Here is a 26202-nt window from a genome sequence, read left to right on the forward strand (position 1 = left end):
AAAAATCATTTTCTTGGAAAGAAGACACCCCAAGGTATTCCGTGAGGGGCACGGGGAGTTCCTAGAATATTATTATTTTTTGGGCACAAGTTAGCGGAAAATTATTATTTTTTTTTCTTTTTTTTTCTTACAAAGTCTCAAATTCCACTAACTTATGACAAAAAATAAAATTTTACATGAACTCACCATGCCCCTCACGGAATACTTTGGGGTGTCATCTTTCCAAAAAGGGGTCACATGTGGGGTATTTATACTGCCCTGGCATTTTAGGGGCCCTAAAGCGTGAGAAGAAGTCTGGAATCCAAATGTCTAAAAATGCCCTCCTAAAAGGTACTCATTGGAATTTGGGCCCCTTTGCGCACCTAGGCTGCAAAAAAGTGTCACACATGTGGTATCGCCGTACTAAGGAGAAGTATGGCAATGTGGTTTGGGGTGTATTTTTACATATACCCATACTGTGTGTGAGAAATATCTGTGTAAATGACAACTTTTTACATTTTTTTTATACAAAGTTGTCAATTTCTCTCACCCAGCATAGGTATATGTAAAAATACACCCCAAACCACATTGACACTTTTTTGCAGCCAAGATGCGCAAAGGGGCCCAAATTCCAATGAGTACCTTTAGGATTTCACAGGGCATTTTTACGCATTTGAATTCCGTGAGGGGTATGGTGAGTTCATGTAAGATTTTATTTTTTGTCACGAGTTAGTGGAATATGAGACTTTGTAAGAAAAAACAAAAAAAAGCACCGCAGCGATTTTACTGTGTTTTTGCAGTGATCAAAAAAAATGTATTTCTGTCACTGCGGTGGGGCGGACTGAACACAAGTGTGCGCACAAGATCAGGCCTGATCGGGCGAACACTGCATTTTTTGTAGAGCCTATAGAACATGTCCTATTCTTGTCCGGACAAGAAAAGGCATTTTCTATATAATTCTGTCAATGTGCGGATCCGCAAAACACATACGGACGTCTGAATGGAGCCTTATAGGGGGTTGATCAATGACAGGGGGGGTGATCAGGGAGTTTATATGGGGTGATCAGGGGTAAATAAGGGGTTAATAAGTGACAGGGGGGGTGTAGTGAAGTGTGGTGATTGGTGCTACTTACAGAGCTGCCTGTGTCCTCTGGTGGTCGATCCAAGCAAAAGGGACGACCAGAGGACCAGGTAGAAGGTATATTAGATGCTGTTAACAAAACAGCGTCCAATATACCTTTTTGGGGGTTAAAAAAAAAAAAATCGCATTTACAGCCTGCCAGCGAATAATCGCTGCTGGCAGGCGGTAGATCAACTTCTTAGCTGCGCATCGCTGTGAACGCGCTCGCGTTCACGCAAAATCTCGTGAGATGGCGCGCCGATGCGTAAAGGAGGAATAACCCGGCCGCCCGCAGGACGCATCCCTGCGTTAGGCGGTCGGGAGATGGTTAAGGACCAATACAGTATTGAAATGACATTGAGGGGTTAACATTTTAGAAAAGAAACCCCTCAAATTATTGATTTACTGAGTTTAGAAACTTTGTCAATTGGAGGCGACATAAAAAAAGTTTTTAAAAGAGTTATCAAGGAAAACTGGTTTAGGCTACTTTCACACGCGCGTTTGGTGCGGATCAGTCACGCTTCCATTCTGATAATACAATCGCATGCATCCGTTCAGAACGGATCCGTTTGTATTATCTGTAGCATAGCCAAAACGGATCAGTCTTGAACACCATTGAAAGTCAATGGGGGACGGATCGGTTTTCTATTGTGCCATATTGTGTCAGTGAAAACGGATCCGTCCCCATTGACTTACATTGCGTGTCAGGACGGATCCGTTTGCCTCCGCATCGTCAGGCGGACACCAAAACGCTGCGAGCATTAGGGCAAAACTGATACGTTTTCGACCGCTTGTGAGAGCCCCGAAACGGATCTCACAAACAGAAACCAAAACGCCAGTGTGAAAGTAGCCTTAGTTGTCCATAGCAACCAATCAGATCTGAAAAATTAAAGGTAGTATGTGATTGGTTGCTACAGGCAGAATGGATAATAGGATATACATATCTTTCCTACTAATACACTCTGTAAATGGCTGTAGTACAATGTAACTTCACCAAAGAACGTCAATTAAGACGTATTCTTTTTCCTATTAATACACCCCCCCCCAAAAAAAAATATTAATCAAAATTCACCACAGAACGGCTTATAGAACGTTCGTATCTTTCGTATTAATACACCCCATAAATGGCTGTAGTACAAGGTAACTTCACCGCAGAACGGCAATTAAGGCCTCATGCACACGACCGTTGTTCTGGTCCACATGGTGCGGACCCATTCACTTCAATGGGGCCGCAAAAGATGCGGACAGCACTCCATGTGCTGTCCGCATCTGTTGCTCTGTTACGCAGCCCCACAAAAAAAAATACAACATGTCCTATTCTTGTCCGTTTTGCAGACAAGAATAGGCATTTCTACAATGGGCCTCCTGATCCGTTCCGCAAATTGCGGAAGGCACACAGGCCGCTTCTGTGTCTTGCGGGCCCGTAATTTGCGGACCGCAAAAAACGGAAAGGTCGCGTGCATGAGGTCTTAGACGTATACTTTTTGCTATTAATACACCACTCAAAAAAAATATAACAATCAAAATTCACCACAGAACGGCTAATAGGACATATGTATATTTCCTATTAATTCACCTTGTAAATGGCTGTATCACACAGCACTTGCACCCCAATAACAAGCAAGGTTTGCTGGAATTACTGAGCTATCATTTAGTGCAATTTGGATGCCTAATTAGTGCAGCAAGGTGTAAGGTCTCTTTCACAGGAGCGTGACGGATTAGGTCTGGATGCGTTTAGGGTACGTTCAAGGAAACTCGCACCATTTTGCAAGCAAGTTCAGTCAGTTTTGTCAGTGTTTGCGTACATTTTTTTCCGCACGCGTGCAATGCATTTTAATGCGTTTTTCACGCGTTTTTGAAGGTTTACAAACATTTCTTAGCAACCATCAGTGAAAAACGCATTGCATTCGCACTTGCTTCCGGATTCACTTCTATGGGGCCTGGGCTGCTTGAAAAACGCAGAATACAAAACATGCTGCATTTTTCACGCAAAGCAGAACTGATGTGACCCATTGAAATGAATGGGTCAGGATTCAGTGTGGGTTCACATCACGCATTGCACCCGAGCGGAAAACTCAACCCATGCTGTAAACTCCCCTATTGTACCCTGTTCTCCTTTTCTAGTGCAGATAATGCCTCCCTATCCTTTCCCTACACGATGAATAATCTTTCCCTGAACTTCACAATAAAGTCTTTCCTAGCACTGTCCCTAGTGCCTGCTGACGTCTTTCCCTGCACTAAGTACACTGGGAAATGTGAGAATCCAAGATGGCTGAGGGTATTTATAGGGCTGTGCAGTGGCATACATAGAGAAGTAAGGGCCCCATAGCAAGGATCAAACCAGGCCCCCACACACAGACAGAAAGGACGGAAGGGTTTCCGCCTAAACCACTTTCAGTGAACCGTGGGCCATTTTTTCCACTGCTTCATTTGCTAAAAGTTGTTCCTTTAGAGGGTAGAGTCCTGACCAAACTTTCACCCCCAGTAGAAGAGGGGATGATCCCAACTGGGCCCCCTCTTGCCCTGCGCCCCATAGCAGCCGCATGGTCTGCCGCTATGGTAGTTACGCCCCTGGGGCTGTGACATCACAGGGGCTGGCTGGCTGCTGATTGGCTGCATGCATGGCAATGTGGGTGATCCCTCGTTCCCAGAGTTCTTTGCTCCATGTCCTAACACGTGCAGCAGCCATTTTAGGAAAAAATTTGATTTGTTACTCTGAAGCGTGAGGAAATTCGGCTTCGCTGCAAATCAAATTTTTCCATAAATTCGGATTGAATTCCACTTTATCAAATTTGATTTGCTCATGTCTACTTAGATCCTTAGTCACAGCTAAACTGTCTACCGTATAAATCTCCTGAAAAGGTTTTGACATAATTCTATCGCGCCCACTACTGATCTTCTTAAAGGGATTGTGCAGCCAGTACATACTGATGACCTATCCTTAGAATAGGTCATCAGTATCTGAATGGTGGGAGTTTGAATCGCAGCCCCCTTACAATCAGCTGTTTGAAGTGGTGGTGGCACTTGTACCAGCGCTACTTTCTCTTCAAGAGTACTGTGCATCCTCTCGGAAATCTCGCAGTGTTATTACAAGTGCTTGTGCCATTCAAGTGAGATGATGCACAGTATAATCTCAAAGAGGATCCAGTGATTGTACGAGCGTTGCCTAGTCTTCAAACAGCTGATCAGCCCCCCCCCAAGGTTAGGCTTCCCTAGTGTAATAGTTATTATTGTTTAACATGATTAGTGGTGGGCATCACAGAATCATGCTAAATACCTTACTTATTATTATTAGCTTTGTTTCTCTGTGTGTATGTCAAGACTGAAGGACCTGTTAGCTTCTATTCACAAATACATTGTTTTGGAAATATCTTAAGAACGGTATATCCTAGAGAGCCAACAGCTTTCCGAAAACTTTCCCACACACCTAATGTACCTATGCAGCAAATTTTGTGTCCAACGCTTCAGGCATTTAGATGCCTATAGAGGACAGATGGAGAGACAGACAAACAGACGTTGATTTTTATAATATATAGAGGCATACTGTAGCCTTCTCTCGGGAACATATAGCTCTGATGGAATGCCTGGAAGCAGTGTACAAAATGCTTGAGCTCGATGTGATCATGCAAAACAGACAGCAAATGTCAAATAAAAGCTTGAGTTAGGTAATTTTTTATGGCCACCTTTAACATCTCACATAAAAAAGACATAAGCATAGCTTTTAACATAACGTCTTTTAAACATTAGCTTTTAGAATAATTCAAAATGTAGAAAATGTTAGAATAATTCAAAGCAATTAGATAGAAATTTTCCTCCCTTCCCTGGTTTGGCAGAACATCTTCATAACACCATTCCTAGGGCACCTTATAGAGAACTGTCATATCTAACATTCATAGGTTTAACTGGTGGTTAAAAACAAATCCATTTAGATGCAATCAAACATGGATGTTCTGACAACCTTTATAGTGCCTCCGACAATTAAAGGGACACAGCAATTTCCACTTATAGTTAAATAAAGGCAAAGAAAAGGCAACCCCACAATGCCTTAAAGGGGTTATCCCATCATAATGATCACTGTTAAATCTGTTAATGATTTGACAGTGATCATTTTTGTAAATATACTTTATTAACAAATCCCCACCGTTTAGGATAAAATTCATACCCACTTACCTAATTGTTGTGACTCGGTCTCCCCTGGTTACGACCATTGTTCTTCTCCAAAAGCCGGAAGGTCGCGCTTGCCCAGAAGACGACTCCTTTTCTCCCGGCCGGTCCGCTCGCTGTTCTGAACGCGCACGCTGCCGCGCATGCGCGACAGTGACTTCTTCCCAACCAGAATAGTACAGAGCTGCGAACGCGCACGCCGGCTCTGTAGGAATAAGTCACCATTGCGCATGCGCGGCGGCGTGCGCATTCAGTCCAGCGCGCGGCACGGCCGGGAGAAGACTTCAATCAAGATGAAGCCCGCCCCCAGCCAGAATCCAGGAAGTGAACGCGCGGTGGCAGCAGGTAAGTATGAAAACGCTTAGTGGGATAACCCCTTTAAGGAAGATGATTCCATAAGTCAGCAGATATGGCACTGTGTGTCAGCACATATTGTGAGTACTAGCCATAGCCTTCACACTTATACTGTACACACACTTGTTGTCTGAATGATGTGCTCACTCAAGTGCAGTAAATCGTAGGTTATGAACATGTCTTAACTCTGTTATTTTGCTTCTTAGAATGAAATGAGCAACTACATCTGCAAACCGTTGGAGGCTGGAGCAAGCCTTGAAGCTCAGTGACTCAAATATGAATAAATCATATATTGTCCTACCACAAAAATCATCTCATTAAAATGCCCTGCAAAATATTTGTTCACAATGCTCTCGCATTTGTTTGCAATGTGGGCTCTTTCACATCAATGTTCTTTATTTCCGTACTTTTTCTCCATTTTATCAGCAGAACAACGAAAATGACGAACGGCCAGATTTGGCACATAACTGACAGGAATTGAGCCAAATGGATCTCACTATAATGTTAAATGAAAATGATTTAATGTTCAACAATTACTTCTATAGGCAATGCAGCAGGACCGCTATGGGGTCGAACATGGCACCAAAATATGCAAACATATTTATGAACGGTTTTGAAAAGAAAGCCGGTCCAAACATTGATGTTTTGCACCAATATACTGTGCTCATCTCGATACTGTACATCAATGTATTCTCTATACGGATAGGAGGCTCACATTGATGAGGTTTCTGATGGACCTCAACAACTGGGATCCAGATCTCCACAATGGTTTCATCTGATACCAGTTTACAGTTTCAGATATCTTGGTCCAAAAAGATGGCACTGACATCTCCATTGACTTATATGTCAAATCTACTGACCACAACAATTTGATGGCACTTGACAGATCTCACCCTAAGAGCATGATCACCTCACTACCTAAATCACATTTATTCTGTGTCAAAAGTATTGTCAGTGATGAAGAAGCACACTGACGAGCAAAAGGGTAACAATGTTTTGAACTTTTGACTTTCAGGCTCCATATCTCACCATCCACCACAACTTTGAACGTGAGACTACCATAATTTTATAGAAAATGATCTTGGCATACATAAATTGGACTTGCAATTATTTAGCATATGATTAGTTATGCAGATTCTTGTCATGTAACTGCATTGCTACGGTTTTGCTCCTGGTGGTGGAAGAATCTTTTTTCTTCTTGCAAACTATAAATTACAACCTGTTCTCACACTCCCTAATTGCTCAGTGTGTTATTAGGTTGATTCCTAAGTGAAAGGTCACTGCTTCAGATCTAGGAGCAGCCATGAAGAAGATTTCCCAAGAAATGAGAAACAGAGTCATCCAGCTAATCAATAGTGGTATCTTGGCCAAGAAAATTGTCAAACAGCATAATGCGAGTGCTATGACAGTTGGAAGAATATGAAATAAAGTCCGTCCATCCATTCCAAAGCCAAGAGGTGGATGTCCAGGCAAAATATCAGAATCAACAAGTTGGCTCATCACAAGGTCTATCAGTTGTGGTGTGACAAACATGGCAGTGGAGGTGGTTTGCATGCTTCTTAATAGTGATATCACAGACACGCGTCGCATGGTGCTTGCATTGACATTACACAAGTCTGGTATGGTGGCCCGACAAAAGGTGAAGTAGCCTTAATTTCAATATTGTCCGGGTCGGCTCGATTTTGCAAAAAAGTATGAACACTGGAAGATTGGAAAAGTGTGATTTGGAGCGATTAGACATCGACTCTTATGGGTGCAAATGGGTCTGGAAAAAACAAAGGAAAAGGGGGAAATAGGATCGAGAAACTGAAGGAACTGTCAAGTTAAGTGCAGGAAGCTCACTGATATGGGATTGTTTCACAGCCAGAGGTGTTGGATACTTCACCAGGATCAGTGGCGGTCTCAATGCTGAGCTATATGTGAGTATCCTACAAAACGAGTTACTTTGTACACTCAAGTACTATGGGTATGAAAAGGACAACAACCAGAAGCATACGTCGAGACTGGCGAAATAACGGTTCAATGAAAATCAGGTAGAGGTGCTGTATTGGCCCCCACAGTCCCCAGACCTCAACCCAATAGAACACTTGTGGGTTGAGCTGAAGAAAAAGTTGTATTCGTACCCAAGTGAGTCGAACCGTATGCACCAACATTGAGAATGTGTAGATGAGACCTGAGAACAGATTTCGGTTGAGATATGCTTGAGTCCGATCGAGAGCATGCCCAGAAGGATTCATGCAGTATTGAAAGCCAAAGGTGGATTTACAAAATAACAAAATGAAAATTTGGAATTTTTGAAGCAAAACAGTAACAATGCAGTTACAATGCAGTTACATGACAAGAATCTGCATAACTAATCATATGCTAAATAGTTGCAAGTCCAATTCATGTATGAGATAGCCAAGATGATTGTCTATAAAAAGATGGTAGTCTCATGTTCGAAGCTGTAGTGGATGGAGAGATATGGAGCCTAAAAGTCAAAAGTTCAAAACATTGTTACCTGTTACCCTTTTGCTCAACAGTGTATGTGAAACCCATCTGAATGAAATATGCCATACAGTCACAAGATGTGCTTATACCATGGATCTAGTTGATGGTCACCAAAGTACTGTACAGAGGGACACTTTGCTGATAGCAGCACTTACGGTTATCGGGCAACAGTCTCTAAATTCAAAAAGTGGCGGTAACAGCGGTATTCATTCCTAGCCAGAGGGCGCCAGGTAAGCAATCTCAAAAGAAGAAAACCTTAGTACTCTAGGTCAACTTACAGTACTTCAGGTTTTTTCACAAAAAAAAATATTGGGTTGAATAAACCTGAAGTACCAGAAGTTGACACAGAGTGCTGTGGTTTTGTTTGTACAAGTAAAAATGTAATATGAGTGCTCATTAAATTAGATGTGGTCCCCAAAGTTACTATGAAACAAACATTTCTTGCTCCCCCCGCAAAGAAAAAGGGCAGCTTTCCCAGCTTGAACTACTGTAACCGTAATGCCATGGTCAAGGGTTGTACTTTTACACACCTCAGAAATGCTAAAAAAAATCCAGATTAATGGCTATTACACCTGTTGGTTAAGTTTTGTGATGTACATACTACATGTCCCTGTGGCCTATTATATGTAGCCGAGACTACTGAAATGCAGAGAAAGGATCACTGAACAAAAATCCACCATACGTACTGGATGCATAGATCTTCAGGTCTATAAATATTTGAAAGAAGATAACACAATGTTAGCCAGTTAAGATTTCATATAATTGATCATGTTTCCAAGCACTGCAGAGGTGGTGATAGAGAAAAGGCCTTGAAATGGAATAAATCAGGTGAATTTAAGAACTGGACACATTAACCTCCAAAGGCCTTAGCATGGATTTTGCCTTAACCCTGTACATGTGATTCTAGCTATATTTTGGTTCTTGTAGTATGCTTTATGAAATATATACAGTGGCAATATATGTTACTATTGTTTTGCCTTAATTTTAACATCTCTTTTAGGGTCATGGAAACTTAGAGACTATGCCTATTTTAATACCTCGGGGCTGGGGGTAATGTATAGTGCATAACTGTTTCATAGTTTATATTGTTATATGCTTAGGATCGCTAGCTACTTACCATCTATGATGTACTGCTAGATATGGCTTTCATATGTACCTTTCCATATCTGGTTCATTACATTGCTGATGGATAGTGTTGCAACGCTCTATATTCACCACAATAGTCTATCCTCCATCTACAGATGCATACGTAAGTTATACATGGAGTTATATATGCTGTCCTGTTCAAAATCGCATCCTTTTGTTGAATCAATTTACGTATGTAACTTATATAGTCTATAGATAGCACTGTACAGGGAGTGCAGAATTATTAGGCAAATGAGTATTTTGACCACATCATCCTCTTTATGCATGTTGTCAAGCTGTATAGGCTCGAAAGCCTACTACCAATTAAGCATATTAGGTGATGTGCATCTCTGTAATGAGAAGGGGTGTGGTCTAATGACATCAACACCCTATATCAGGTGTGCATAATTATTAGGCAACTTCCTTTCCTTTGGCAAAATGGGTCAAAAGAAGGACTTGACAGGCTCAGAAAAGTAAAAAATAGTGAGATATCTTGCAGAGGGATGCAGCACTCTTAAAATTGCAAAGCTTCTGAAGCGTGATCATCGAACAATCAAGCGTTTCATTCAAAATAGTCAACAGGGTCGCAAGAAGCATGTGAAAAAACCAAGGCGCAAAATAACTGCCCATGAACTGAGAAAAGTCAAGCGTGCAGCTGCCAAGATGCCACTTGCCACCAGTTTGGCCATATTTCAGAGCTGCAACATCACTGGAGTGCCCAAAAGCACAAGGTGTGCAATACTCAGAGACATGGCCAAGGTAAGAAAGGCTGAAAGACGACCACCACTGAACAAGACACACAAGCTGAAACGTCAAGACTGGGCCAAGAAATATCTCAAGACTGATTTTTCTAAGGTTTTATGGACTGATGAAATGAGAGTAAGTCTTGATGGGCCAGATGGATGGGCCCGTGGCTGGATTGGTAAAGGGCAGAGAGCTCCAGTCCGACTCAGACGCCAGCAAGGTGGAGGTGGAGTACTGGTTTGGGCTGGTATCATCAAAGATGAGCTTGTGGGGCCTTTTCGGGTTGAGGATGGAGTCAAGCTCAACTCCCAGTCCTACTGCCAGTTTCTGGAAGACACCTTCTTCAAGCAGTGGTACAGGAAGAAGTCTGCATCCTTCAAGAAAAACATGATTTTCATGCAGGACAATGCTCCATCACACGCGTCCAAGTACTCCACAGCGTGGCTGGCAAGAAAGGGTATAAAAGAAGAAAATCTAATGACATGGCCTCCTTGTTCACCTGATCTGAACCCCATTGAGAACCTGTGGTCCATCATCAAATGTGAGATTTACAAGGAGGGAAAACAGTACACCTCGCTGAACAGTGTCTGGGAGGCTGTGGTTGCTGCTGCACGCAATATTGATGGTGAACAGATCAAAACACTGACAGAATCCATGGATGGCAGGCTTTTGAGTGTCCTTGCAAAGAAAGGTGGCTATATTGGTCACTGATTTGTTTTTGTTTTGTTTTTGAATGTCAGAAATGTATATTTGTGAATGTTGAGATGTTATATTGGTTTCACTGGTAAAAATAAATAATTGAAATGGGTATATATTTGTTTTTTGTTAAGTTGCCTAATAATTATGCACAGTAATAGTCACCTGCACACACAGATATCCCCCTAAAATAGCTAAAACTAAAAACAAACTAAAAACTACTTCCAAAAATATTCAGCTTTGATATTAATTAGTTTTTTGGGTTCATTGAGAACATGGTTGTTGTTCAATAATAAAATTAATCTTCAAAAATACAACTTGCCTAATAATTCTGCACTCCCTGTACAGCTATAGAACTAATAGCCCATGGACAGCTCTCTATAGTTCTCAAAGCTTCTAATCTACAGAGCATAGCAACGTTAACGCTTCTGTCATCCTGTACATAACACCTTCTGCATGCGCCAATCGTTCATATGGTGCCTACGCCCCTCTACACTATGGGCATGTAAGGCCATTCAGCAGTACTGAGCCCATGTGCCATTCTACCCAGGGTGCTTGCTCTAATCAACTATGGGCAAATAGGGCATGATTACATCTCTGGGTACGCACATTACATAATAGCGCATGCATACTTCCCCCATAGAAACCCTGTGCAGACATTTGGTTTATTCAATAAACTTAATAACAAGTGTCAGCAAGAGAGAGCTCACGTCCTTATTTCATTTTCCGTTCTTCTGATCCATCAGAAGAACAGAAAAAAAAAATCCAGGATCCTGTAAAAAAAAATGGATCCTGTTGCACATTTGGCATCTGTTTCTGCCATTTCCATCTGAGATCCATTTTTTTTAGACAGAAAAAAAGTCCTGCATGTAGTACTTTTTTCTATCTAAAAAAACGGATTTCAGATGGAAATGGCTCAAACAGATGCCAAATATGCAACAGGATCTTTTTTTTTTCAGGATGCTGTTTTTTTTCTGTCCTTCTGACGGATCAGAAGGACAGAAAATGAAGCAGAGATATGAACTCTCCCTAATTCTTCCTCCACCTAACAGGCATTGGCACTTATATACTGACTTTATAGTTTTATGTTTCATGCAATGTTGTTTATTAGACATTTAGGGTCTGTGTTTGATGATGTCATTAATACTGTTGATGTACATTTATGATGTCACTAAGGTAGTGATATATATATGGGCACCTGTGTTCAGTTTGTGCATGCTTGAGAAAGGCTTCACAGCCGAAACGTAGCATCTGGAATCTGCAACAAATCCTATATGAATTCTTTGAATGCCTACAGAGTGCTGCCTCAACTCTCTATTTTCTACTTCATATTTGGGTTTAGTTGGACCAAACCCAGAGTTGGCGAGCATCCAACGACTATTTTGGTACATTTGTCACTGAGTGCTGTTTCCTTTCAGTTTCCGTTTGGGAGAATGCTTTCTTAGGAGACAAAAAACTCCTGCTTGCAGAACTTTCCTCTCTGCTATTTTTGATAAAATCTGTGACAAAGGCACAGAAACACCAGTGCAGATGAGCACACGTTCTTACACTGGCAAAAATAATGGTAAGGGAGTATGTATTTATCAAGAAGGTCAATAACAAACAAAATTTTTACAACAGTGATGCCCAACTGGCAGAGGCAGAAGGCCGGCTATATCGAGATGTACAGGCCGGCACATAAATGCTCTTGTGCCTCTGCCCATAATGGGGAATAAAGTGCGCAGGCGCGGCGAATCTGTTGAATGGAGCTGGCGCTGGATTTCTCACTAGGACGTAATCAGAAGAACCTAGGGTGAGCCAGAGGGGTGAAAGGGGAGGGGTTTTGTATGAAAAGCGCAGAGGGGCCTGGGCAACGGCCGCATGAACGCCGCCCCTGGGTGTTTTTCAGAGAAAATCGACAATGGACAGCAATATGGAAGGTAGCATTCCAATATGGGGAATGTAATGGAGATCCTGATGTTAGTGTTCTATAAATGGTGATTTTAGGTGAAGACTCCCTTTAAACAAACAAATGAAAGATAAAAGAGAAGAGAAACTTGTTTATACTACCTGCAATAATTTCCCACGTTAATAATATAAAACTGTCCCGTACAACCTCCTGGAGACAAAACTGGTTTGTTTCCTGCCGACAGATTCCATTTTTAAATTGTAAGCAACAGAAAGGACAAAGCTTAACTGATAGACAGGGATTTACAATCTTTGTATCCTATTGCAGACAGTTCACTGGGGGAGGCTTCTTCTACAGACAGTTATCTTGCAGTCAGGCAAAGAACTGTGAAAAGCAGAAATGGGAAATGGCAGATTCCTAGGACACAAAGACAACAACAACTAAAAAAGGGATTTTTTTGTCTATCTGCTATGGTTACTGTTCCTTTAAAAGAACTGTAGCATATGTTTGTGTCATAAGGCACAGACTCCTAGTGAACCAGGATATACAGCTATGAGGAAGCAGACCGCGAAATGCGCTTCGGGGTTTGGTGGCGGCCCAGTCTAATACAGGTTTACTCATCTATGCACTTTATTTATTTTAAATTTGGATATTACTTCATGCGTTGCACTTTCCAATCCAGTTAGCACTTGTTTTATTGGCTTGTGTATTTTTAGTAATTATGAATTATACACTTTGATTACATCTAGTGTTGTTATCATATTTCTTTTCAGTCTATATGTGGTAATATTGGTGTCTTATGTAGGAAAGGAATCTGAACACCAGAACGGTAATTGTCATAGTCATCTACAAATCTACTAATTTGCTTACATATATTTGCCATATGGCCAGGATACATACATCCTATGGAAATAATCCATCCTAATAGATGACGTGCAATAGCAGTCCCAAGATAACATCCCTGAAACTAAATTCTAACAAGTCGCTATGTGCATTTATGTTAGAAATATTTATTACATCTTCATCCAAATATTAGTTGGAAAAGTTTCTTAAAGACACAATTTTTCGCTCCATAATTCACACTTTTTTGCCTCCTCAAAAGTGGGGGGAAAATGGCAGTACGTCTTATAGAGAAAATACTAATGAGCACTTACACTATGCAGTGGTTATTAGTATGCAGGAGGCATGGGGGTGGCGAGTGTGGCACTGGCTGTAAATGATTCCTGGTTGCTGAGCTGTGTCTCCCTCCCACTGGATTCTACCATTAGCAGCACAGACTCATGGCTGGAGGCTTTTCTGAGCAGCTGCAAGCAGTGAAGAGACAAATGCTGGACACAGGACCTTCCCCCCTCATTCTGCGGACACAGAGCTGACAGACTGGAGGAGTAGGGGGAGGTAGGGGAACAGGTAGGGGAAGATCCTGTATGTATCAGCAGTGTCACTGTACAGCTGGTACTTGTAGTCCTACACATACAACATGCTGCTGAGTATCCAGCAGTCAGACATTTCACTCAGGGCATCACTTTTATTCACCCCCTTTTCAGAGCAGGGGAAGGGACAGTCTTTTTTGACACCCACAAGTATTCATGAGGAAAACCTGAGAGATTCACACTGAAGGCATCAAAACTATGAATGAACACATGTGGAATTATATACATAACAAAAAAAGTGTGAAACAACTGAAAATATGTAATATTCTAGGTTCTTCAAAGTAGCCACCTTTTGCTTTGATTACTGATTTGCACACTTTTGGCATTCTCTTGATGAGCTTCAAGAGGTAGTCACCGGAAATGGTCTTCCAACAGTCTTGAAGGAGTTCCCAGAGATGCTTAGCACTTGTTGGCCCCTTTGCCTTAACTCTGCAGTCCAGCTCACCCCAAACCATCTCGATTGGGTTCAGGTCTGGTGACTGTGGAGGCCAGGTCATCTGGCGCAGCACCCCATCACTCTCCTTCATGGTCAAATAGCCCTTACACAGCCCCGAGGTGTGTTTGGGGTCATTGTCCTGTTGAAAAATAAAATGATGGTCCAACTAAACGCAAACCGGATGGAATAGCATGCCGCTGCAAGATGCTGTTGTAGCCATGCTGGTTCAGTATGCCTTCAATTTTGAATAAATCCCCAACAGTGTCACCAGCAAAGCACCCCCACACCATCACACCTCCTCCTCCATGCTTTACGGTGGCAACCAGGCATGTAGAGTCCATCAATTCACCTTTTCTGCGTCGCACAAAGACATGGTGGTTGGAACCAAAGATCTCAAATTTTGACTCATCAGACCAAAGCACAGATTTCCACTGGTCTAATGTCCATTCCTTGTGTTCTTTAGCCCAAACAAGTCTCTTCTGCTTGTTGCCTGTCCTTAGCAGTGGTTTCCTAGCAGATATTCTACCATGAAGGCCTGATTCACACAGTCTCCTCTTAACAGTTGTTCTAGAGATGTGTCTGCTACTAGAACTCTGTGTGGCATTGACCTGGTCTCTAATCTGAGCTGTTGTTAACCTGTGATTTCTGAGGCTGGTGACTCGGATGAACTTATCCTCCGCAGCAGAGGTGACTCTTGGTCTTTCTTTCCTGGGGCGGTCCGCATGTGAGACAGTTTCTTTGTAGCGCTTGATGGTTTTTGTGACTGCACTTGGGGACATTTTCAAAGTTTTCCCAATTTTTCGGACTGACTGACCTTCATTTCTTAATAAGTAATGATGGCCACTCGTTTTTCTTTACTTAGCTGCTTTATTCTTGCCATAATACAGATTCTAACAGTCTATTCAGTAGGACTATCAGCTGTGTATCCACCTGACTTCTCTACAACGCAACTGATGGTCCCAACCCCATTTATAAGGCAAGAAATCCCACTTATTAAACCTGACAGGGCACACCTGTGAGTGACTACCTCTTGAAGCTCAACAAGAGAATGCCTAGAGTGTGCAAAGCAGTAATCAAAGCAAAAGGTGGCTACTTTGAAGAACCTAGAATATGACATATTTTCAGTTGTTTCACACTTTTTTGCTATGTATATAATTCCACATGTGTTAATTCATAGTTTTGATGCCTTCAGTGTGAATCTACAATTTTCATAGTCATGAAAATAAAGAAAACTCTTTGAATGAGAAGGTGTGTCCAAACTTTTGGTCTGTACTGTGTATATATATATATATATATATATATAAATGAAGAAAGAAGGCTCGCGATCTGAGCCGAAACGTTGCACCACTGGTGTGAATAAAGGGTTCACCACTTTTACTTCTGGAGTGCCGCTCATTTTTCCTACTATATATATATATATATATATATATATATATATATATATATATATATTTTTTTTTTATTATTATATTTTTTTTTAACAACTCGGACAACCTCTTTAATTTATTGTTTTATGTTTGATATGAGGTTTGATGAAACTGGGGGTCTGATGGATCTTGGGGGTCTGGTCTGAGATCTGATAGAGTTTGGTGGTCTGATATGAGGTCTGATGAAAAATATTAATTTTTTTATTTTTCTCATCTATATACTATTGTGTCTTATGGAGCAAAAATATAGTACGTGTTGACTTCAAAAAAGAATCAATAATTCAACGTTCTTAAGGTTGACAACTGATATAGCAGAGGTTAAACTGATATAGCAGAGGTTAAACTCAGCAAACATTTCTGGCTTCTGCTAAAAGCCATAATGAAGAGCTACAGAAGAAATAGTACAGGGAAAGCATGACAGAATTTGAAATGGCAGCAAAACATGTATTTAAAGCGGAAATCCCAATGCTAGGTAATTATAATCTAGCACCACAGACACCAGCTCCTGTAAAATAAAGACATGATAACATATTCTACCATATGATAACATTTCCAAGATTGCAGGGAAAGCCTTACTATGTGGGTGATGCAGCAAATGGTACATAACCTGGGCAGAGCTTTAAACTAACTGATCAAAACATGCCTTTCATAAAGATAGCCCTAAAATAAAGCAGCCACGACTGCATAAATGCTAAACGTTTTCCAGTGGACATTGCGTTAGGGTTTATGTAGGGGAGAAGCCAAAGCCAAAATGTGCCCTCTAATAGGGTAGCAAGTAAGTAATATAGTAACACAATTTATAAGGTTGAAAAAAGATCATGTGTGTTTTTTATTGTAGAAAATAAGTTTCCTGTCAACTCCAAAGACATATTGAGATGGACCTTAGATTGTGAGCCCCATTGGAGACAGGTTAATGCTAATGTCTGTAAAGCGCTGGGGAATATGTCAGCACTATATAAGAGTGTAAAATAAATAAATCTCTTTTACCACACAGATGCCAGAGCTGTGGGATGACAGCACAATATTATTAGAAGCTTCCACTGACTCTCACACATGCCGTTTTATCCACAATCTCATGTATTTCAGCCAATGGCACCATAAACATACAGGCTTGGGTCAGCATGGATCTTTATTTTTTTATTTTTTTTATGGCAACAGTGACAACAGCAATGGCAACAAAGGCAGCTACTTATCTAAAGAGGTAAAAGGGTTTTTCAAAAAGTCCAAACAACTCTTTACCCTGACAAATGCTATCGAGGGCCAGCCTGAGTGCCCCCAGACACATGAGATTTCATGTTGACCAAGTGACTTACTATACTATGCGCACAAAGCCTCACCCAAAAGGATAAGAGCAAAATGATTATTAATTTCATAAAATTAGTACAGTTCTATAAGATATTCGCAGTCTTAAAGAGGACATTTCACCACTCCTGACATGACTGTTTTAATAGTTTCATGCATTTCCCATGTAATAACAATTCTGGACCATCTATTCCTATGTCTCTATGTTGTGCCATTCCTGTATTATTTCTACTAGAAGTTATGAAGGAATTGCTAGCAGTCTGCAGTCAGGGTACAGAGGGGAGGTAACCAGTTGGGGGTGTGTACCTGCACTAACTCGCTCTATCCAATCGGTGCTGCCATTTTCAGACTGTGCAGGTAACACTCCCAACTTGTTACCTCCCCTCTATACCGTTACTGCAGACTGCTAGCAATTCCTTCATAACTTCTAGTAGAAATAATGAATAGAAAAGGAATGGCAGAACATAGAACCATAAGAATAGCGGTTCCAGAATTGTTATTACATGGGGAATGCGTGAAGCTATTAAAACAGACATGTCAGAAGTGGTGACAGGTCCTTTTTAACACTGACTATCTTTTTTCGCTTTGCTGTCACATATGACTACTTTAGGGGTTTTGTCACTTCAGCAAATGGGATTCATCATGTAGAGAAAGTTAATACAAAGCACTTCCTAATGTATTGTGATTGTCCTTATTGCTTCCTTTGCCGGCTAGATTAATTTTTCGTGCTTGCACACTACAGCAAAAAATGCCGGCCTCTCAAGTGGCTGGGACCGGGGGAGTGGGCATAGGCTGGTGCTTTTTTCTATAGTGTACAAGCACAACCACTGCTGCTGGATTGCAGGGTGGTCATAACCATGGAAACGAGCAGTGTATAATATGATGGAAAAATGAATCCAGCCAGTAAAGGAGGCAATATGGACAATCACAATACATTAGTAAGTGGTTTATATTAACTTTCGCTACATAATAAATGCTATCTGCTGAAGTGACAAAACCCTTTTACTATTTCTTTTTTTTGTTAATAGAAGACTGCCATAACAGGTCTAATAACTGCATCTGTGAAAGTGTAAATCTGACTGTGACCGATTCCACAGAGCCATAAAATAACAATGTGATAAATCACATTAATCTTCTCATTATGTTGCACTACATACATCAAAGAGATACACGGCAATCTCTGATGCTTATCGACCTTACCAGTGCTGACACATTCAATCAATCTAGACCTCCTGCGTTTGACAGGTGAACATGTGTCCTGCTGGTTTATTTAACTCGGCAGGGAAAAAGCATTGCTATAAAGGACATACCTGGATACAAGTACCGGTGCATTCTTTACACAGGCTGCAGGACAAGGCCCATCGACTTGGAGGGATGTGTGAAATCTTAGTAATAGGTTCCATCTTTTCTGGACAACCAATGCTGACCTGAAAAGAAGAGAGGAGCAAAAGGTTATCTTCATTCCAAGAGTTTTAAATGCAATAAAATTGACAAAAAATTGACAAAAAAAACTATATTGTAATAACACACAAATAAAAAACATAATATATGAAAGTGGAGAAACAATTATCATACATTAAGTACTTATGCAGCCAAAGAAGTAACACAAAAAAACCTGAAACCTATTTAAAGGCGTTTCTCCTTTATGATGTTTTTAATATATTTTTTTATTTTTACAGATCCCAGAGCGTGGCTGGACATGCGGTGATGATCATACTTAGCTAATGCCCACCACTGAGTTCCAGCTCCATTGTTGCTCCGCCATTTCTGCAGGACCTGAGTGTTCCCCACATGAACATCCGGTTTGACTCAGGGCATGTGACTGCTACAGCCAATGACTGCATCATTGCTACGGCCATTGACTGGCAGCAGAGGTCACATGCCTTGTGTCAAACCAGATGTTGACGAGGGGAGACCTGGAACCTACAAAGACGGAGGGGGGTGGTGATGCAGCAAGTATGATCACCACCGCAAGTCCAGCCACACTGTGAGGTCTGTAAAAATCATCATAAAGCTGAACAACCCCTTTAAAGGCTAGTAATAAGCCCTTGATTAAAGCATAACAAAATAACTATTAGTAAACATCAAAATAAATGTCGAAAAAAATGATAGGCAAAAGTAATATAGCATATGGTACAGTATTACATACTTCAGGTATCCATAAGGCACAGCTAACGTGGACCCATTTAGTCCCACTTCTTGTAGGCTTCAAAGCTCCTCCTCTCTTTGGGCAAAGTAAACATTTTGCTTGAACGCCAAGTGCACAAGATCGACAGAGCCAGTTTCCTGTGGGAACTTTAAGGATTCCATAGCAAGCCTAAAGAACAAAGAGTATATGTTGTTTAATGTTATCTCAACATACAGAAGAAAATGCCATCTAATGATAATTCAGCAGCAGCTATAAGGTAAGAACTTAAGTATCCCTTTTGAGGATTTGAGGAAGAAAATGCCCCATAAACACAGGTATGTTGCAAAAAAAAATTAAAAAATAAAAAGAATGCTTTTTTCTGGTGTGTTTTTATTTATTTATTTTAACATAGTCACTTCCCTGATGTTTAGGTCTCTGACTCGGACTTTACTACTACCCACTACTATTTGAAGATCCTGGACCATCAGAGATTTGCGAATGTAACCTTGCATCAGCATGAGACACAAACCACAGCTATTCCAACATGTTTCAATGGTTTTACCAGCCAAGAGTTTCTGATCTAAAGTATTATACTATAAGCAAACAGAAATAAACTTTTGATAAGTCACAGATACATATGAAAAGTTTTGATTAGTGAGGGTCTGAGTGTTGAGAAAGAGGAGAGAGACGTGCTCGCATATCTTGATCTCGCATCTCACTGGAGAAGAAGCGAGACCTACTCAATAGGAAGCCCATCTTGACTCCAGTGAGAAGAAAACGTGCAATATGTGAGCACCTCTCGTTCCTTGTTCTCGTGCTGGTGGGGGTTTCACCAATTCATGCGTCTCTGTGACATTTGAAAAGATTTCTCAAAACTCAGTGAGCCTTTGAATGAGGGAACTAACTCAAAGGGATGGAGTAGATTAGGCACATACAGTAGATATATGACTAAATGATTTTTTCATTATGTTAGGATTAGTTCTGATTTCTGGTGTGCAACTTACAGCATATAATAGCGCCAGCGAATTACAGAAATGAAATAGCTTAAATAAAACACTATTGGGGACATTACTTATTTGAGCTTGTTTTTCATGTACCTTTTAAGTCTGGTTTTGCATTGTGTGTACAGTTTTCATGTATTTTGTGCAACTGCACTGTGTTGTATGACTTGGGGCTCATGCACACGCCCGTTGATTTTTTTTATGAATCTGACTTGCATTTTTTGAAGATCCGATGCAGACCCATTCACTTCAAGGGGGCAGCAAAAGATGCTGAGAGCACATGGTATATCATTTGCATGCCCCCGCAAAAAAATATAACAAGTCTTATTTTTTTCAGTATTACGGACAAGGATAGGACAGTTCTATAGAGGGTCAGACGTTCCTCAGACTTAAAAAATGGCTACGGTTGTGTGCATGAGCCCTTAGTCTTAAAACGTACACCAGAGGACTGTCTGGCATAGGATGCGACTTTTCTGTGACATTTCAAGAGTCGCAGATAGTAAATAATGCCATAATCCAGGTGTAATTCACTTTTCTCACTTTGAAAAGTGACACGCCTCCTAAATGTCACGAAAAAGTCACAATTGGCAGGTCGTGCAACATTTTTACATCACAAGCCTGACGTACGTGTATCTGGTTTGATAAATGCCCCAATTTTTCCATCACATTATACATTGCCCGTTTCCATGGTTACGACCACTCTGTAATCCAGCAGCGGTGGTCATACTTACACACTATAGTAAAAAGCACTCCCCCAGTCCCGGCCACTAGAGAGGCCAGCACTTTTTCCTACAGTGTGTAAGCATGACTAATACTGATGGATAGCAGGATGGTCATAACCATGGAAAAGAGCAGTGTATAATGTGATGAAAAATGAATCCGGCCAACAAAGGAAGCAATATGGATAATAATAATAATAGTACATTAGTAAGGCTACTTTCACACAAGCGTTTTTGGATCCGGTAGGGTTCAGCAAAAAACGCTTCAGTTACTGATAATACAACCATCTGCGTCCGTTATGAACGGATCCAATTGTATTATCTTTAACATAGTCAAGACAGATCCTTCATGAACTCCTTTGAAAGTCAATAGGGGACAGATCAGTTTTCTATTGTGACAGATAGTGTCAGAGTTAGCGTCTTGCTCCGCATCCCAGGACAGAAATAAAACCGCAGCATGTACCGGTTTGCTCTCTGGTATGAGAACGGAATGCATTTTGGAGCTTTCCGTTCTGTTAAAGGGAACCTGTCACCAGGATTTTGCGCATAGAGCTGGGGACATGGGTTGCTAGATGACCGCTAGCACATCTGCAATACCCATTCCCCATAGCTCTGTGTGCTTTTATTGTGTAAAAAAACCGATTTGATACATATGCAAATTAACCTGAGATGAGTCCTGTACGTGAGATGAGTCAGGGATAGGACTCATCTCAGGTTAATTTGCATATGTAGCAAATCGTTTTTTTTACACAATAAAAGCACACAGAGCTATGGGGACTGGGTATTGCGGATGTGCTAGCGGCCATCTAGCAACCCATGTCCTCAGCTCTATACACAAAATCCTGGTGACAGGTTCCCTTTAAGTTACGTTTTGTCGCCATTGACAATGAATGGGGACAAAACGGAAGTGGTTTTCCTGGTATTGAGACCTTATGACAGATCTCAATACCAGAAAATAGAAACTCTAGTGTGAAAGCAGCCTAAGCGGCTTGTATTAACTTTCTTTACATGATAAATACCACTTGCTAAAGTGACACAACCCCTTTAAGGGAAAGCTAAATATGGAAAATGTCTCGCCATTTCCTCCCTTACTCTCCTTCTTACGTTTCATCCTATTCTGTCTCCTATTACAATTAATACTGAAAATGTTTAAAGAAATATTCTCTAAGAGTCCCAAGAGCTTTGGCATTTCCTTCTCAATATCCTGTGAAAGGATGTGGTAAAACTGGCTGGAACATGAACATTCCCAGTCTGCTCTGTCTGCAGCACAACAAAGATTGTTGTCCGCTTTTTCTATATTGTATGACCTATCTTCGGCCTGACTCCTAGTACCCCTGCCGATCAGCTGTTTGAAGAGAACGCAGTGCTCCTACGCTTCTCTGCTTAGCTGTTTGCAGTTGACATCTCAGCAGCGGGCAGATGTAATTGCAGCTCTCTCCTATTCTGGTCACCTCAATGGGATGACCACCTCCTATTCACTTGAATAGGACGGCGGAGTTGTCATTACACTGATCACTGCTGCAATGTCGATGGCGAACAGGTAAATAGTGAAGAGAACACAGTGTTCATATGACTGGTGCGTTCTCTTCCAACAGCTGATCGGGGCGGTCAGAACCCCGCCAATCTGATACTGACAACCTATCCTGAGGAGAAATCAGAATTATAGCAAAAGTAGAGAATAGGCAATGGGGCTATTAAAATGTATCAACCACTGAGGAAATACAGAAAATACTGCAGACTGACAATAGTGAGAGTAACTATACTTTTATTTTTATCTTTTATTTTTAGGTTTAGTGTTCCTTTAAAATGTGAACTTTTCATGAATGAACAGGACTGAACCTGCCTAAATCAGAGTACACGGGGCTCCTACTGCACCTTTAACCCTGGCATGGAGATTCAGTTTAGAAAACCATACATCTTAGGCTACTTTAACATCTGCGTTGTGCTCTCCAATTTTGAGATCCAGCACAGGCTCTCAAAACCGCAGCACAACAGTTAAGTTTTGTCCCCATTCACTGTCAATGGGGACAAAACTGAACAAACTAGAATGGAGTGCACCAGAATGCATTCTATTCCGGTTTGTTACGTTCCCATGCCGGACACAAAATCCCTGCAAGCAGCATGGGAAAGTCAAAAAGCCGGATCCGGTGCCAAAAAACATGTAAGTCAATGGTGACGGATCCAATTTCTTTAGACACGGAAAAAACGGATCTGGAGGCTATTTATTTTCAATCGTTTTAGTGACGGATCCGGTTTCATCATTTTCAATATAATACAACCAGATCTGTTCTGATCAGATGCCGGTTATAATAACAGAAGCGTTTTGCTGTAGTTTTAAGACACCCTGCTGGATCTCAAAACCGGACAGCAAAAGCGCAGATGTGAACGTAGCCTTACCAGGGAATACTGACAATAAAAGGGGCTCCTCGTCTCCTGACCAAATTGGAAAGTAGCTACATTACACTGACATAGCTAGTTGAATGGGCACTGTGTAATTCTTGATTTCTCCTGTGGAGCGCTGCTACTTTCCCCACATATAACAGTTGAGTAGGGGCTACCAGCAGGGGGCCCACTTTGCAATCTTTTTGCTGCATATACAGTGCTGCCCATAATTATTCAAACCCCTGGCAAATTTTGACTTAAAGTTACTTTTATTCAACCAGCAAGTAATTATTTATTTTTTTACGGCAAATGACATAGGTGTCTCCCAAAAGATAATAAGACGATGTACAAGAGGCATTATTGTGGGAAAAAAAACATTTCTCAGCTTTTATTTACATTTGAGAAAAAAATACAAGATGTTCCGCACTGTGGAGAATCTCAGAGGACGTGGTCGGAAGCCAAAAGTGACACCTGTGCTGGCCAGGAGGACAGTTAGAGAGGTGAAAAAGAATCCAAGGATCACCATCATGGCCATCCTGGTGAATATTGGCTATGCAGGTGGGAATGTCTCAAGGCAGACAATCCAACGGACACTGCACACTGCTGGGTACCACGGATGCAGACCAAGGAGGACGCCACTTCTCCAGATAAGGCACACAAAAGCTCGCTTGGCCTTTGCAAAAGCTCATCTGGACAAAGAAGACTTCTGGTCTTCTGTGTTATGGTCAGATGAAACAAAAATTGAATTGTTTGGTCACAATGATGTTTCCTTCATTTGGCGTAAAAAAAAGGAGAAGCTTTCAACCCAAAGAACACCATCCCCACTGTCAAACATGATGGTTGGAACCTAATGCTTTTTTTTCAGCCAATGGACCAGGGAACCTAATCACAGTAAACGGCACCATGAAAAAAGAGCAATACATGAGGATTCTCACCGACAACATCAGGCAGTCTGCAGAGAAACTTGGCCTTGGGCACCAGTGGACATTTCAGCATGACAATGACCCAAAACACACAGCAAGTGGTGAAGAAATGGTTAGCAGACAACAACATTAACGTTTTGGAGTGGCCCAGCCAGAGTCCAGACTTGAATCCAATTGAGAATCTGTGGAGGGAGCTAAAGATCAGGGTAATGGCAAGAAGACCCTCCAACCTGAAAGATTTGGAGCTCATTGCTAAAGATGAATAGGCTAAAATACCTGTGGAGACATGCAAAAAGCTGGTCTGCAATTATAGGAAGCGTTTGATTGCTGTAATAGCCAATAAAGGCTTTTCTATTGATTATTGAGAAGTGTATGAATAATTTTGGACAGGACACTTTTTGCTCAAATGTAAATAAAAGCTAAGAAATGTTTTTTTCCCACAATAATGCCTCTTGTAAATCGTCTTATTATCTTTTGGGAGACACCTATGTCATTTCCATAAAAAAATTACTTGCTGGTTGAATAAAAGTAACTTTAAGTAAAAATTTCCCAGGGGTATAAATAATTATGGGTAGCACTGTATATTGGTAGATACGGTTCAGTTCCCTTCCGGCGTGGAACTAAAGCCAGAACTGATTTTCGAGTTTTCTATGGGATCGTTGTCATGCACCCGATGCATCGTATTAATTATTTAGACAGATCAGGTGTTTCTGCATTAGTTGCCCCACCACACACTCACACATCACATGAACTTCAGCGAGGATGATAGTGACACTGCCCACAGGCTATAAACGTCTAATCTGTCCACAATTAACCTTACAAGAATGTTTCTGAACAATGCTGCAGAGTTAGCAGCTCCATGGATATAGTTTTTATTTTGCTGTCCCTGAGTTTCCTATTACAGCATACATAGCAATTTCCAACTTAATCATGTGATCTCAGGGTCCTGGGTAAGTAAACAAGCTGCTAGGTCTTAGCAGACCCTGATCAGCTCTGAGGTAATTATCGAAAGGTTGTGTTCCTCCTGTAACTGAGGCTAATATGTCAACCTGAGTTACAGGAGAAAGGGAAAAAAGATTGTAATGTTAAATGCCCCCCCAAAAAATAATACTAATAATAAAATGCCACCACAGCTTCTATTTTAAAATTTTTATTTATTTATTTTACTCACAGACATTAGCATCTCGCTGTCCCCAGTGGAGCTACCAATCTCAGTATGTCTCTGGAAAGTGGGTGGAAACTGGAGTACCCAGAAAAACCCCACACAAACACATGGAGAACATACAAATTCCATGCAGATTAGTGATCTTGGTCATATTTGAACCTCAGACCCTAGTGCTGCAAGTGACCAGTGCTAACCACTGTGCTGCCGATAGATCCATCCCAGTAACAGTAAACATTTAATTACATACTGTACCCATTTTTAGCGACTGTTAGATGGGTGCACTCTGTCTAAACTGTAGTTAAAAATAGGCCCATTGATTTCAATGGTTTCCATCTGGCCATGAAAACAGCCATAAATAGGACATCTTATTCTTGCGCGTTGACCACGTAAATAGCCCCTTAGACTTTAATTGGTTGTGAAAACACCCTTGTAAAGTCTGAAAACAGTTGTGTGAATGCAGCCTGTCTTGGCCAAGTAAGGGGTGCCAAGATGGTCTGAGCAGCAAGATGACTAAGTCACAAGATTCCTTGTAAGTGGACATTCACAAGGATCCCTGTAGAATTCAGGTGGCATCTCATCAGACATACCTACAAACACCCACATGTTGGTAAACGTACTACAGTAAATGATGTTAACTTTACATCATGCATGGATTGCACCATAATAAATTATTTACCACACCATTCAACACTGCCATTTATATTTAATGGACATGGCCATTTTCACTTC

At 41.1% G+C, this 26202-nt stretch overlaps 1 protein-coding gene across 4 annotated transcripts in view; it reads right to left on the minus strand.

Annotated features, from left to right (window-relative positions):
- The window catches only part of JADE2 (jade family PHD finger 2), a 350683-nt gene that overhangs the window by 61757 nt on the left and 262724 nt on the right, over positions 1-26202 (minus strand). For all 4 annotated transcript variants that reach the window (XM_044280921.1, XM_044280922.1, XM_044280920.1 and 1 more), the window contains 2 exons: positions 19305-19472; positions 18466-18582 (listed from right to left, as the gene is read on the minus strand). In XM_044280921.1, the coding sequence (XP_044136856.1) occupies positions 18466-18582; positions 19305-19472 (285 nt within the window). The remainder of the gene's footprint in view (positions 1-18465; positions 18583-19304; positions 19473-26202) is intronic.

The sequence above is a fragment of the Bufo gargarizans genome, chromosome 2 (assembly GCF_014858855.1).
Source record: "Bufo gargarizans isolate SCDJY-AF-19 chromosome 2, ASM1485885v1, whole genome shotgun sequence".
Classification (NCBI taxonomy): Eukaryota; Metazoa; Chordata; class Amphibia; order Anura; family Bufonidae; genus Bufo; species Bufo gargarizans.